At 37.4% G+C, this 13,864-nt stretch overlaps 1 protein-coding gene across 15 annotated transcripts in view; it reads right to left on the minus strand.

Moving 5' to 3' along the window:
- GPHN (gephyrin) overlaps nucleotides 1-13,864 on the minus strand; it is a 452,278-nt gene that overhangs the window by 57,703 nt on the left and 380,711 nt on the right. For all 15 annotated transcript variants that reach the window (XM_070418066.1, XM_070418183.1, XM_070418108.1 and 12 more), the window contains one exon: nucleotides 8,630-8,722. In XM_070418066.1, coding sequence (XP_070274167.1) covers nucleotides 8,630-8,722 — 93 coding nt within the window. The remainder of the gene's footprint in view (nucleotides 1-8,629; nucleotides 8,723-13,864) is intronic.

Raw genomic sequence — 13,864 nt, forward strand, 5'->3', positions numbered from 1 at the left:
TTCTCTTTTGTTTCTCCAGAGTATTCTTGAAATAAACTCTAATATGGCTTCCTAATGTATTTGCAATTATTTGCTTATTTGCCTCAGGGGGAATCCCTAGAACTTGCTGCATAATAGGTATTCTATAAATGTTCAATATGTGAAGTATTCAAAGTGTCCAATAAATAAGAATAAATTAATAATCTTTTTAGAAAGATGCATGAGTGAATGAATGGATAATATTTTTTCAACACAAAATGCTGTATTTTGAGTGTCTTGCATTTTCTGCTAGGCATACTGTCTTTAAAATGTGTGTCAACATGCACCATCTTTTGATATTTAGAAGACTGCTCTGATTAATTCTATATAACTTAGGTTATGTTGTTATTCAAGGTTATGACTACCTCATCACGATGCTCAATAAATACTTGTTAAAAGGATAAAGAAATGAATTTGGCATTTCCATAATAGGTGGAAAGTTTGTAAACTGACTTGTATGTGTTACTATTGTGTTTTGTAAATCTTTTAAAATACTTTAAAATGAGCTCTGTAGAAACAGGGATCACTTCCTTCATTTCTTTTTTGAAACCCTCTGCTCTTCAATCTTCCTCCTGTCTCCTGTTCCCCTACACATGGAAATGCACATACACTTAAAATGCTTACATCAATGTTTTACACAAATGCTCTAAATAAATGTTACTGAATAATGAGTGACTGGAGATCATCTGGGGCAAGTCTGGTAAAGACTGCCAGGGAGGCCAACATCTGAAAGAGCCCTCAAGTGATTCTAAGCAGCAATTTCCCTTGTGATTAGGGACTGTGAGTTAACTGGGGAGAGAATACGTGGTCACTTAAACTGTGTTCTCCACCTTGCCCTGGGAAACAGGCCTCTATACTGCTGGCTAAGGAAGGCTCGGTTAACCAACATAATAGAAGGCTCTTTGAATGAAGAGGAGTCTTTTTAAAAATTATATTTCCCTTATAATAGTGCTTCTCAGTCCTTAATGAGCATATAAATCACCTGGCGATCTTGTTAAAATACAGATTCTGATTCAGTGGGTCCGGGATAGGACCTGAGGTTCTACACTGCTGAGAAAGCTGATGTTGCTGCTGCTGGTTCATGGACTATTCTTGTTGAGGAGCGGAAAAGATTGAACTGAATATAGACACATTCAGACTAAGAGAAAACTTAAGGAATAAAAAAATCAGTGAACAACAACAGAAGTTCTGATTTTACATTAATGCCAAGGCTCACTATTTCTTATAAAGATAGAAAAATAATAACCAATCTATCTAATTGCTGATATTTATTGAAAAAATATCTATTAAAGAGATAAGTAAAAGAAAAGTTGCCATTTTCAAGATGAATTCTACAAGCTTAGGTGTGAGGGGGCTGAAGTGGAGGAATGGTGATATATGAACCTAAAGTTTGAAAAAAAATTAAGCTACAGTATGCCATTAGAAAAGATGGAGCCCCAGGATTTCTGTAAAGGCTTAGGATCTCTGCCCCCCGCCAATTCTGACATTTCAGTTAATAAACTTTCTTTTGTTTTTTAATTGTTGAATTTAATTAGAAGGAAGTGATAAAAGCAATATAAACCCAACCCTAACAGTAAATGCATTATATAAGTAATTCATTACACTTAATGCTAGATTCTGAAGCTTTTAATGTCCAGATTTTTTTAGTCTTGTTTACCTGTTTATGTAAAGATTTCTGATATCATTTTATATAAAATTGATACCATTAGATAACTATTCATTGTGGAAATGTATAGAAAATAGTGTTCCCCAAGTCATTTACTATAGAATTATTACTTATTTTCATTTTCCAGCCATATGTGAACTTTCTTTAAGCCTCCTGAAACACTTTATTCATTTATTTCCAATAATAAAGAGTCTCATCATTTCCATGTTAGGACTGAATAAAAAAGTCTACAGAGATCACATACCTTTCAGAGATCCTAGGAAGTATCTTCAACAGAGGAACAAGGCAGAGGGATTTATTTACTTTGATAACAGAACCACACTAAGACCAGGATGATAGACAATGGGGCAATAGTATTTATGTATATAGTAAAATTAAGATTATAGAAAGAGTTGGGGTGGGAGAAAGAGAAGGTGACAAGACTAACACAACAGGATTAATACTTGCTGCAATTATATTGAGGGATTAAATCAGGTGAGTTTGGAATTTTAAGTCTGTTGCCTTTTCTTATGGAGAGCAGGGAGCTAGGGAGTAGAACAGATGAGTGAGAAGGCATCTACACTAATAAAAGAGAAACATGGTAATTAGCATACGACTGCTATCCTTCCCATTGGCTAATCAGCATATCCTTATGCAAATTAGCTGTCAGCTAAGATGGCGGCCGGCAGCCATGCACTGAAGCGAACAGGGAGGCTTGCTTTCTCCAGTGACTGCGGACTCCAACGTTCCCCGCCTAACTTGCCGGCCTCTCAGCTGCAACTCTAAGCAACTATGTTGCAAATATAGAAGCTAAACAAAACCCCAGAAACCAGCTTTCAGTCAGCCGGGCTTCAGCCAGCTGGACCGCAACATTGTATCAAATACAGAAGGTAAAGGCCAGAGCCGAGGTCTCAGAGCTAAAGCTGGCCCAGAATAGAAAAAGAAAAAAAGAAAAAAAGGAGCAGTTGGGAGCTTCAGTCACTGGCCAGCCTGAAAACGGCCCTCAGCCCCTCAGCCAGACTGGCCAGGGACCCCAGTGGGGACCCCCACCCTGATCCAGGACACCCTTCAGGGCAAACCAGCCAGCCCCCACCCATGCACCAGGCCTCTATTCTATATAGTAAAAGGGTAATATGCCTCCCAGCACCGGGATCAGCGGAGCAGCGAGGCTCCCAGCACCGGGATCAGCATGACAGGGGGCAGTGCCCAAACCCCCTGATTGCCCTGCGGCTCTGTGTGTGACAGGGGGCGGGGCCACAACCTCCCTATCTGCCCTGCTCTGTTGGTGACAGGGGAGGGCACCCCAATCCCCTGATCAGCCCTGCTCTGTGCCTGATAGGGGGGAGCTCCCCAACCCTCTGATCGCCCTGCGGCTCTGTATTTGACAGGGTGCGGCGCACCAACCCCCTAATCGGCCCTGCTCTGTGTGTGACAAGGTAGAGCCATAACCTCTCCATCGGCCCTGCCCTGAGTGTGACAGTGGCGGCACCCCAGCCCCCTATCGGCCCTGCTCTGTGGGTGATAGAGGGTGGCGCCCCAACCCCCCTCCACGGGCCTTACTCTGTGTGTGACAGGGTAGAGCCATAACCTCCCCATTGGCCCTGCCCTGAGTGTGACAGGGTGCAGTGCCCCAACCCCCTGATCCGCCCTGCTCTGTGTGTGACAGGGGGTGGGGCCACAACTCCCCTATCGGCCCTACTCTGTGAGTGACAGTGGGGAGCTCCTCAACCCCCTGATGGGCCCTGCTCTGTGTGTGACAGGGGGGAGCTCCCAAACCCCCTGATCGACCCTGCTCTGTGTGTGACAGGGTATGGAGCCCCAACTCCCCTGATGGGCCCTGCTCTGTGAGTGACAGGGGCAGCACCCCAACCCCCTGATGGGCCCTGCTCTGTGAATGACAGGGGGCAGCGCCCCAACCCCCTGATCCGCCCTGCTCTGTGTGTGACAGGGGGCGGTGCCCCAACTCCCCTTTCGGCCCTACTCTGTGAGTGACAGGGGGGAGCTCCTCAACCCCCTGATGGGCCCTGCTCTGTGCGTGACAGGGGGGAGCTCCCAAACCCCCTGATTGACCCTGCTTTGTGACAGGGTACGGAGCCCCAACTCCCCTGATGGGCCCTGCTCTGTTTGTGACAGGGGCAGCGCCCCAACCCCCTGATCGGCCCTGCTCTGTGAATGACAGGGGGCAGAGCCCCAACCCCCTGATCGGCCCTGCTCTGTGCGTGACAGGTGGTGGCGCCGCAACCTCCCCATCTACCCTGCCTTGAGTGTGACAGGGGGCGGTGCCCCAACCCCCCAATCGGCCCTACCCTGAGCATGACTGAGGGTGGCATCGCAACCTCCCGATCCACCCTGCTCTGTGCATGACGGGGCAGCGCCCCAACTCCCCATTTGGCCCTGCTCTGAGCCTGACCAGAGGCTCCACCTAGGGATTGGGCGTGCCCTCTGCCACCCAGGAGCAGGCCTAAGCCAGCAGGTCGTTATCTCCCGAGGGGTCCCAGACTGCGAGAGGGCACAGGCCAGGCTGGGGGACCCCCCTCCCCGCCCGAGTGCACAAATTTTTGTGCACCGGGCCTCTAGTTTTAAATAATTTACAAAAATGCCCATTTATTTTTAGTATTGAGAAAGGAGATATTCCTTAAATACAGTTTTAACTAAAATTAATTATTCCAAATTATCTCTCTGCTCACATGAGTAATACTCCCATATCATAGTAAGAAGAGCAATACTCTTCTTCATCTGAAGTGTCCTATAGTGGAGGCAATAGGCTGTCAAATGAGTTGGAGAACCAGCTGTGGCCAAAAAGGTTTTGAATGGGCAAAAATAAAAACCCTGGAACATGGCTTTCATGAAAGACTAAGAATTAGCTCTAACAAAAAAATTATACTGATAAATCATAAATAAAAAAAAGGTTATACTGAATTTTAGTATATAGTTTAATCTACTGCCAGGAAGTACAACAAAATAATAATAGTGTCTGGGCAGTGAGAAAATGGGCAATTTTTAGATGTCCTTTTTGTTTTCTATAGTTTCCAAAAGCAAATATTTCAATCAGAAATTAAAACAGAAAAAAATCTTTTAAAATTTACTTTACCCAAATGGCAAAGATTTCTTTCAATATATCCTTCCAGAATTGATTGCAACATGTGGTTCTCAAAATAATTACTGGCTTGTTCATAATTTTTCCTTTTTCTAAATAATCCCAAAACAAGTTCTGAAGGGATAAGCCTTTCATACTGAACATTTTCAAGAAAGCTGAACCTGGAATTCTGAGACATTTTTTCCTTTATTAACATCTAAGAAGAAACTGTGTAAGAAGATGGTCTAGTATTTTTCTTTTTTTTGCTTGTCCAATTTTCCCAACACCATTTATTGAATAGACTATCTTTACCCCATTGTATGTTCTTGTCTTCTTTGTCAAATATTAATTGACTATATAGGCATGGGTCTATTTCTGGGCTCTCTATTCTGTTCCACTGATCTATATGTCTGTTTTTATACCAGTACCATGCTGTTTCGATTACTATGGCCTTATAGTATAGTTTGATTACCAGGTAGTGTGATACTTCCAACTTTGTTCTTCTTTCTCAATATAGCTGAGGCTATTTGGGATTTTTGTGGTTCCATATACATTTGTTTTTTTCAAGATAGAATGGATGGACCTGAAGGGTATTAAGCTTAGTGAAATAAGTCAGTTAGAGAAAGACAAATACCATATGATTTCACTTATATGTGAAATCTAAAGAACAAAATAAATGAACAAACAAAATTTGATGCAGAGAGTAGGCTGTTGGTTGCCAGAGGAGAAGAGTGTTGGGAGACTGGGAGAAAGAGGTAAAGGTAGATTAAGAAGTATAAATTGGTAGTTACAAAACAGTCACAGGGATGTAAAGTAAAGCATAAGGAATATAGTCAATAACATTGTGATAACTATGTATGGTGCCAGTTTGGTACTGAAAATATCGAGGGAAACACTATGTAAAGTATATGATTGTCTAACCACTAAGCTGTAAACCTGAAATCAATACAAAATAATATTGAAGTAAACTGTAATTTAAAAAAAATTGTGAGACAATGAGCACCTACCCACATCTCTCCAGGAGGGTGTGAATGCATCAAAATGATTGACTTAATCAGTATGAAGGGAGAAATAACTCTTCAAAAATATGAAGAATATGATATCTAACTTATACTGATAAATCATAAATAAAAAAAGGTTTCATTTTCTTTTACATTTCAAATTTACACTCTCCTGAATGCAGTTTTAGGTTTATAAGGTCACAGCTCTTCCTATTATTTAAATCATCATCACTGACTCTTGCCTTCTTTACATTCTAATCTATCTTATTTTTAAAAAGTTGTTCCTATTTCTTATTTCCTTAGTCATTTTTTACTGTCTTGATTCTTTCAACCCACATACCTTAAAGCAAGTGATCCTCCAACTGGTTTGGAGTTTTATGCCACATGCTTCTGAAGGATACTGGCTAATGCTTAGTGATCCAGAGCAAGTTAGCAACCTCTTTACACCTAGAGGGTTAGCAATGCTCACAGGTGCCACTGGTTATTACTGGAAGGCCTAAGGCAAAGGCAGAGGAGAAGAAAAAAAGGGAGAATAACGGGAGTGGGGAGGAAAGAATGGCAGTAAAGGAAGACAGGGTGGAGAGAAGAGGGGACAGGAAGTAGAGTGGTAAAGAACCACAATAATAGCTTCAAGGAAATTCTTTACCAAGACAATGACTGGGAGGTGGCATTATAACACAGAAAAGCCTAAGACCATGTCTTTTTGTTTACTGATGACTTTTGCTACTTTAAGTATGATATTGATATATATACATAGATTCACCAACCATTCCCAATTTGAGATTTAACTATATCAACAATGTTATGTTATGTGTTAAGTCTCTGTTAAATGGTCTATATGTTAGAGAACTCTCAATACATCACAGGAAAGAAATAATATGAATAAGTTGCATGATATATAATTTGTTGAAACTTTTATACTGTGAGATGTCATTTTAGATGTTTTTTCTCTGTGTAAAATAACTAAAATACCATCACTTCAAAACACAAAGAAAAATAAGATACTGAATGGTAACTTTACATAAAAATTTCTTTGATAGATTCTACAGCAGAAAGGCTCTTTTTATGGCTCATGTGGGCTAACTGCTCTTTCTGGCAACTAGAAAAGCTAAGAGCAATAGTTTCTTTTTATTAAGCTGCTACATCTCATGCAAAAATCATAGAACAACATTCTGTTTGAGAATAATTCTGCCTCAAATAACTTATTTTCTCACTTTCTCCTACTTTATATTACAAAGCATGTAAAAAATAGACTTTCTTGTCCCTTTGGTATTTCATTTGTTGTAGCTGTTTGTTCTATTCTGGAAATAAGAATTATTTGTGATTTTATAGTAATACTGTATGGCTATTAATGATAAGTTCAAAACAAAATTTATATCTTAGATTGGGAATAAGAAACAAAAAGAGCCAATGAGGCTATCAGAAGATTAAAACAATTTTATTTCTGGACAATATGCATTATATAATAAACTCTGTAGAAGGAATTAATTGGGAAAAATTTGGTAGGGATTTATTATTTATGTTTTCAGAAATACTCTAATTTAGTGAGATCAAGCAGAATGAGGTGCATCCAAGATAGATTCCTGAGAAAGTATAAACTAGTAGGAATTAATCCCCTCACCATTTTATTTACACAGAATATGAGATTAACAATTTAGGTAAATGTTATACTTTTTTCAGAGATTGTATAAGTAAATGTGTTTATCATAATAACAGTAGTGATAATAACAGGTACTATTATTAAAAACAATTATTGAATGCTCTTTTTGGTGCCAGGAACTTTACTAAGGATTTTTATAGTTTCATTTAATTCTCACAACAACCTGTTGGGGTAAGAACTGTTATAATTATCACCATTTTACAGATGAGAAACTGAGGCTCAGAAAGTTTAGGTAATTTGCTAAAAATTATATCAATGGGACTGGTACTAGAACCCAGATCACTCTTTGCTCAAAGCCCATATCCTTAACCACTTACTATACTGCCTCCAACATAAAAAGATACTTCTAAGAGATGGTGATAGAACATGGAGATTAACGAATATATTTCTTTACAAAAAATAGAAAATTATTTTAGTAGTTAGAGTAAAAAGAAAATAATGACAAAAATCAGTAAGAAACTCCATAAATGATCATTAAAAAAGGAATTGGCCTTCTTAACAGTTTTGATAAGTTCGGAAATGTTTTTAGACATTTCTTCAATGACATAAGCCTTGAGTTAATAACCAATAATAGTTTCTAAGCAATTCAGTTGCATTTTCATTTAGGGTTCTTATATTGGACTTTAGACAGGTGAATACTATTTCATATTTGCTTTTAAGTTTTATGTAATCTCAGGTAACTCCAAAGGTGTGAGCTGCTGGTACCATCTGGAGCTTTAGATATTTGAAATATGGCATCTTCCCTGGAATTAGAGGTTTCCCTCATGCTTGCTTTTTATGAAGCCTTTATTGATGTTTGAGTTTAAAGCAAGAGGAAAGATCACCCCACTTTATCCCTATGTTGGGAATCTGCTCTTCTTTCTTGTACCATATAGATGTTTTCAACTAGAAAACATGCAAAAAACGTCCAGACAAAGTAAGACTGTCTACTATCTGGTATGTGTAAGGCTAAAAGAATAAACTATAGTATAGTTTTTTTTTAATATCAATCTCTACATATAATTGTAAATAATAATTTTCAAGTAACTATAGTAATTCCACTAAAAAGCTTTAAACAAGATTGTGTCAGAAAATAGATGTAGATTACTTTTGTTATCTGTGAATAAAATTATTTTGACAACCAAGGGGGAAACAGATTTAACAGTTGTTGGGTGCCCAGGCTGAGCCAAAAATCTGAAAAAACACACAGTGTGAGTTATGATGATACTCAAGAAAGCCAAAATATTTACCTCGAACAGCATAGCCATCTTTTACTGATGCTGGGAAGGGGGGTAGGTTATCTTTTGCATATACATCTTGAGCAAGGACTCGACCCATTCCATCTGAAAGAAGAGAAAAGAAGCAAAATATGGTTGTTGAGATTAATTTTAAACAGGCAGTCATAAACAAGATGAGCATATGTGCTTGTCTGACAAGGCTTGTATATGGGCTCAGTCAGACCTGATTTCTAACCCACAGAATAGGAGACAGAAGGAAGAGATGAATCCTAGCATCTGAGATGAAAGATTAGATTCAGTCCATTAATAATGCTTGCAGAGATTATTTGAATATGAATAGTTATACAAAATCATCAAAGATGTGTTTAAGTTGGCATGTCATTAATCCTTTGACAACTCAAAAATGACTTTAAAAAGCCAATTATTAAACATTTTCATATCCATTGACCCAGTAATTTTACCTCTAGAAATTTATGTTAAGAAAATGAATAAATATTTTTTCTATGTCCAAGACTTTTTCCTCTTTTTTGCTCAATCTCTCCACCTTCTTCCAGCCCCCCTCCTATAATAGGCTGTCAGCCTGCTGGTCTGTCTCTATTTTGCTAGTTAGTTCATTTTGTTTATTGAATTCCAAAAATGAGTAAAATCATATGGTACTTGTTGTTCTCTGACTGGCTTATTTCACAAGTCTCTATGCACATGTTATTTCAGAGTTATTTACATTAGTGAGAAATGGGAAGAAATCAAAAGACCAATAACATAGAAATTTAAATATACAAAGATGTAGCCTTATGATAAAACATTATGTAGGCTAAACTAATATTTATGAAGAAGATTCACTGACACAGGAAAACTCATATAGTTAAAAATATGCAGAATTGTACATGTAGATATATGCATAAGTATCAATAGAAAAAGATAGGAAAGACATACATGAAAAATAAAGCATCTGTTATTTCAGTGTGCTAGAATTATATATGATTTTTATTCCTTTTGCTATATACTTTTCTGAAAGTGACCAAGTTTTCTACAATAAACACAAAATTTTTATAAAGTTTTTTTTCCTTATGAAGAGAAAAGTAAAGACAAGAGCTTCCTTACCATTCCATTTGAATTTTAGCCTTGATTTTGCCTTTATTAACCTAAAAAAAGTAGTGACTATAAGAAAAGGGCTAAGTAGAAAAAGCCAGTCACAAAAGATCACACATGATACCTTTATATAAAATGTCCAGAATCAGTTAATCTATAGAGATTGAAAGTAGACAATTGGTTACTTAAGGCTAAGTGGGGGTATGAGGGGATAGGAGGAGGATGACAGATAAAGGGGAGAGGGATTGTTTGTAAGGTGATGAAAATGTTCCAAAGTTGATTATGGTGATTATTGTACATACCTGTGAATATAGTAAAACATTGTATTGTAGACTTTAAGTGGGTGAATTGTGGTATATGAATTGTATCTTCATAAACTGTTATTTTTTTAAAGGGCAAGGATAAGAGATTTAAAAAAAAAGAATATTCCTCTCATTTCAACAAATAACTATATTTAGGCAAGTCAAGAAAAATTACATTTGTAGCACAGATATACCATCTGGTCTTTACAGACCTTCTTGAAATATCATGGGAAAAAAATAAAACACCTCATTTTGAAAAAAAAAAAAAAGAACTGCTTCATACTTAGGCTATTAAAATTTATTAATATATCATATAATTGGCAAGGTTTTTATTTTGGACTTATACTAAATATAGGGTTGCTGTCTTTAAGGTAAATTAGATACCTACTGGGTTCTGCTTTTAGAGTTGGTATTAAGTTAACCTATCAGCAGAGTTTTAATCTCTTCAAAGAGAAAAACAAAAAGTTTTGGTCTAAAAGCCTAAGGCAAGGGACAGGATTTATAGAGAACTATGTAATTAATTGGAAAATGGTAACAACTCCCAGTTGCAGCAGATGCAAGAGTTTTGAAGGAATAAATGTCAGATAGACAAGCACCTACTGTATATCCGTATCTCCCAGTAGGGTTCAGGACTAAACAATGGGTAGCTCTTCCAAGAAGTCAATATTAGAATTGTCTGGTCAATGTCTGACCAGATGATCTGTTTGGGAACTTAAAGAGTATGTAGTAGTGCTGAAAATTACTTCATCACATGGGACAGTCTCTCTTGCATACATATAGGTACATAGATGTTAAAGCATCCCTTTTCTTTGCCCATAGGTGGAGCCCAAGGATTGTGTTGAATAAACTTTGGGCATGTGTTTTGAAAAAGGGAACCTCAGCCTTCAAACTTGAATGGGAACCAGGCAGCAGTAACTTCTCAACTAGATATTATGACTATTTTAGGTTTCACATTTAGTAGAGAAACAACAGTGAGCAGTTGAAGCTGTGGGAGCCAAAAGTTTTACTAAAAGATATAATTTCAGGAAAACATAAGCAAAATTCCTTTTTCTCAGGTGCTCTATTCCAATAGAGCCCTACTTAAAATAAGCAAAATATGATTTCCCCAATATATAATTAATACAGCTAATATGTTCTCTTAGGAAGAGTTGGTGGTGGGAATTTGTAGCTCTTCACAGTCAGAAGTGAGCCTTCCAGTTGTAGAAAGTTAGTCTGTGTGCCAAGAAGCTATGGCCCTACTTTCAGAGTCTGAGGAGAAAATGTTCATTGTATTCTACTTTCCTCCTCACACTTATTCTCTAAGTTCTGTATAATAAAGGATGTCTTCAGTTTGTTGAAGATGAAAATAAATATGCATATTTCTAGATTCTGTGGGGGTCAGAAATCTTAAAGGCAGGGCTATGTATTACTGGGGATCCTGATCTGTATATACAATTAAGTGTTCTGAAGAAGGTGATAAGAAGGAAGGAGTGGAAAAGACGGGCTGATGATTTATACCGTTTTGTGTTGTATGCTTACTTGTGCTGCAAGAAGACAGTGGCAGAGTGCTTGGTTAAAAGGTGGTTGCCTTTTATGTTGTCAGCAGGAAACTCATGAGTCAGCTTCCCATAGGTAACAGTCATTATGCCTACTCTCTAGAGTGTTAGCTTTTTAATAATGGGATGACTGCCCCCAAAAATATCTTCAGAAAGAGTCTTTAGAAATTGAAATGGCTGACAATGGACACATATACAAGGAAAATCAAGATAGAGAGCTATTTATAAAATTGAGTATGCTTTGTAACCAATAATACAAATGTATTCTCTAAGAGGTAAAAGCAAATATTTGTTGGTTGGGCATTTATTCTGACTCAGATAATAGTCTCTTCTTGCTATCTAAATTAGGATGTCAGGAGAACTGAGTGACTTTTGGATGTAAGAGGGAAAAGCATGTTAATTTCTCAAGGTCACTTATCAGAATGATTCCATAGTTGTAAAGTTCCCTGTGTAGTTATTTCTAAGAAGGCTTTGGAGGAAGTCAAGGGAAAATTGAGTTCAGTGTTCCAGGAAATTGATTCCTTGTCCTCACTTTGGCTAACCAGGATACTATCAGTTTATATTTCAGGAATGCAGGAAGAGTGTGGTAGATAACATAAGTTTGAAAAGAAAGATACCATTCAAGATTTCCTAATATAAAACATGGATATAACTCAGTTTTGTATACTATATATAAAACATTTAAAAACCACCATCACATCCAATCTATGTGAGAGGCTACTAAAGGATCTTTTTGACTTAACAGCTATCAGTTATGCTTACAAAAATAGTTGAGAAGGCAGACTTGATACATATACTTACTCTGGCCAAATGACCATTGGTAGGAACAATATTAGTTAAGTCCAAAGATTAAGAGGAAGGTGAAACAGGTTCAGAATTGGGTCATTACAACATTAACAAAAAAAAGTTTTATTGTGAAATATAATATACTTATAGAAAGCTTCATGATTATTTAAGAGACACTAAACATTTAATATGGTGAGCCTATCCCAATATAATATAATTTATTCCCACATTTTGACTGTGAATTTGAAAGAGTAGACAACATTGGTACATTATAAATCTAACTTATGTATTATTATAGGCTTCACAATTTTGTAAACTGAGAAAGATGAAATGATTAAGTGTTAATATCTTTTGGGTAAAAACAAGTACATTAATTAATCTCTAGTTACTCCAGAAGTCATGTTGATGGAATAGTACAAAAAAATGCCTAAGCTTTTAAAACACGTAGCTTGTTCAAAGAGGTACTGCATTGTGCATTTGTATTTTTCCATCTAGGAATGCTCATTACCTGCCAATGTAATGAGTGAGGGCAGGTATTACAGTTTTACATCATAAAATAAAAATAAGCTTTGTGCAAAGTTACAGAATTTGGATAAATACAAATGTTATGATTATTAGAAATGATTAAGATGATTTAGAAATACAAAAAGATGCAATGGAATTGGTAATGAATTAGTTCTTAGGCTGTATTGTGGTTTCATGATATAAATTTTATTCTTGAATACTACAACTTATATCTGTGTCATATATTCATTTATATCCTAAATAATAAAAGGCTAATTTGCAAATTGACCAAACAGTGGAATGACTGGTGGCTATGATGTGCACTGACCACCAGGGGGCAGACACTCAATGCAGGAGCTATCCTCTGGTGGTCAGTGCGCTCCCACAGGGGGAGCAATACTCAGCCAGAAGCCGTGTTCACGGCTGGCAAGCGCAGTGGTGGTGGCAACGCTAAAGATGTCCAACTGCTGGCTTAGGCCCACTCCCAGGGAGCAGGCCTACACCATCAGTTGGACATTACCCAAGGGCTCCCGGACTGTGAGAGGGTGCAGGCCAGTTTGAGAGACTGCCTCCACCCCCTGAGTGCACGAATTTCGTGCAATGGGCTTCTAGTATATAAAATAGTAAGCTTTAAAAGTAATAAGTGCATAACTGTAAAAAGCATTTACCTTAATTGAAATGAAAGACATATATTTTTGGGAAAACATTAGTTTTAAAAAATACCTAAACTGAGGTCACAGAAAATATTTCAAATGAAAGTAAATGATCACTCCTTGTGGTACTTAATGATGGAAACCTTTCCACACCAAGGTCACATGAATAGGGTGTCACTGATAAATAGATAGCACTTAGGTGAAAGGGATGGATTTGTTGGTCAGGATTTGGTAGAAACAAACAAAATGCTCTTTCTATAGTTTGAATAATTTAAATAAACTCTTTTTTATTGGTAGTTTCTCAATCACTGTCCTATAAACTACAATATACTCCACAGGGAAAAATATTTCCTTATTATAATTTCTATAATTTTAAAC

This window comes from Myotis yumanensis, unplaced genomic scaffold (genome assembly GCF_028538775.1).
Source record: "Myotis yumanensis isolate MYYU_CA2020_CCGP unplaced genomic scaffold, mMyoYum1.0.hap1 SCAF_1, whole genome shotgun sequence".
Taxonomy (NCBI): Eukaryota; Metazoa; Chordata; class Mammalia; order Chiroptera; family Vespertilionidae; genus Myotis; species Myotis yumanensis.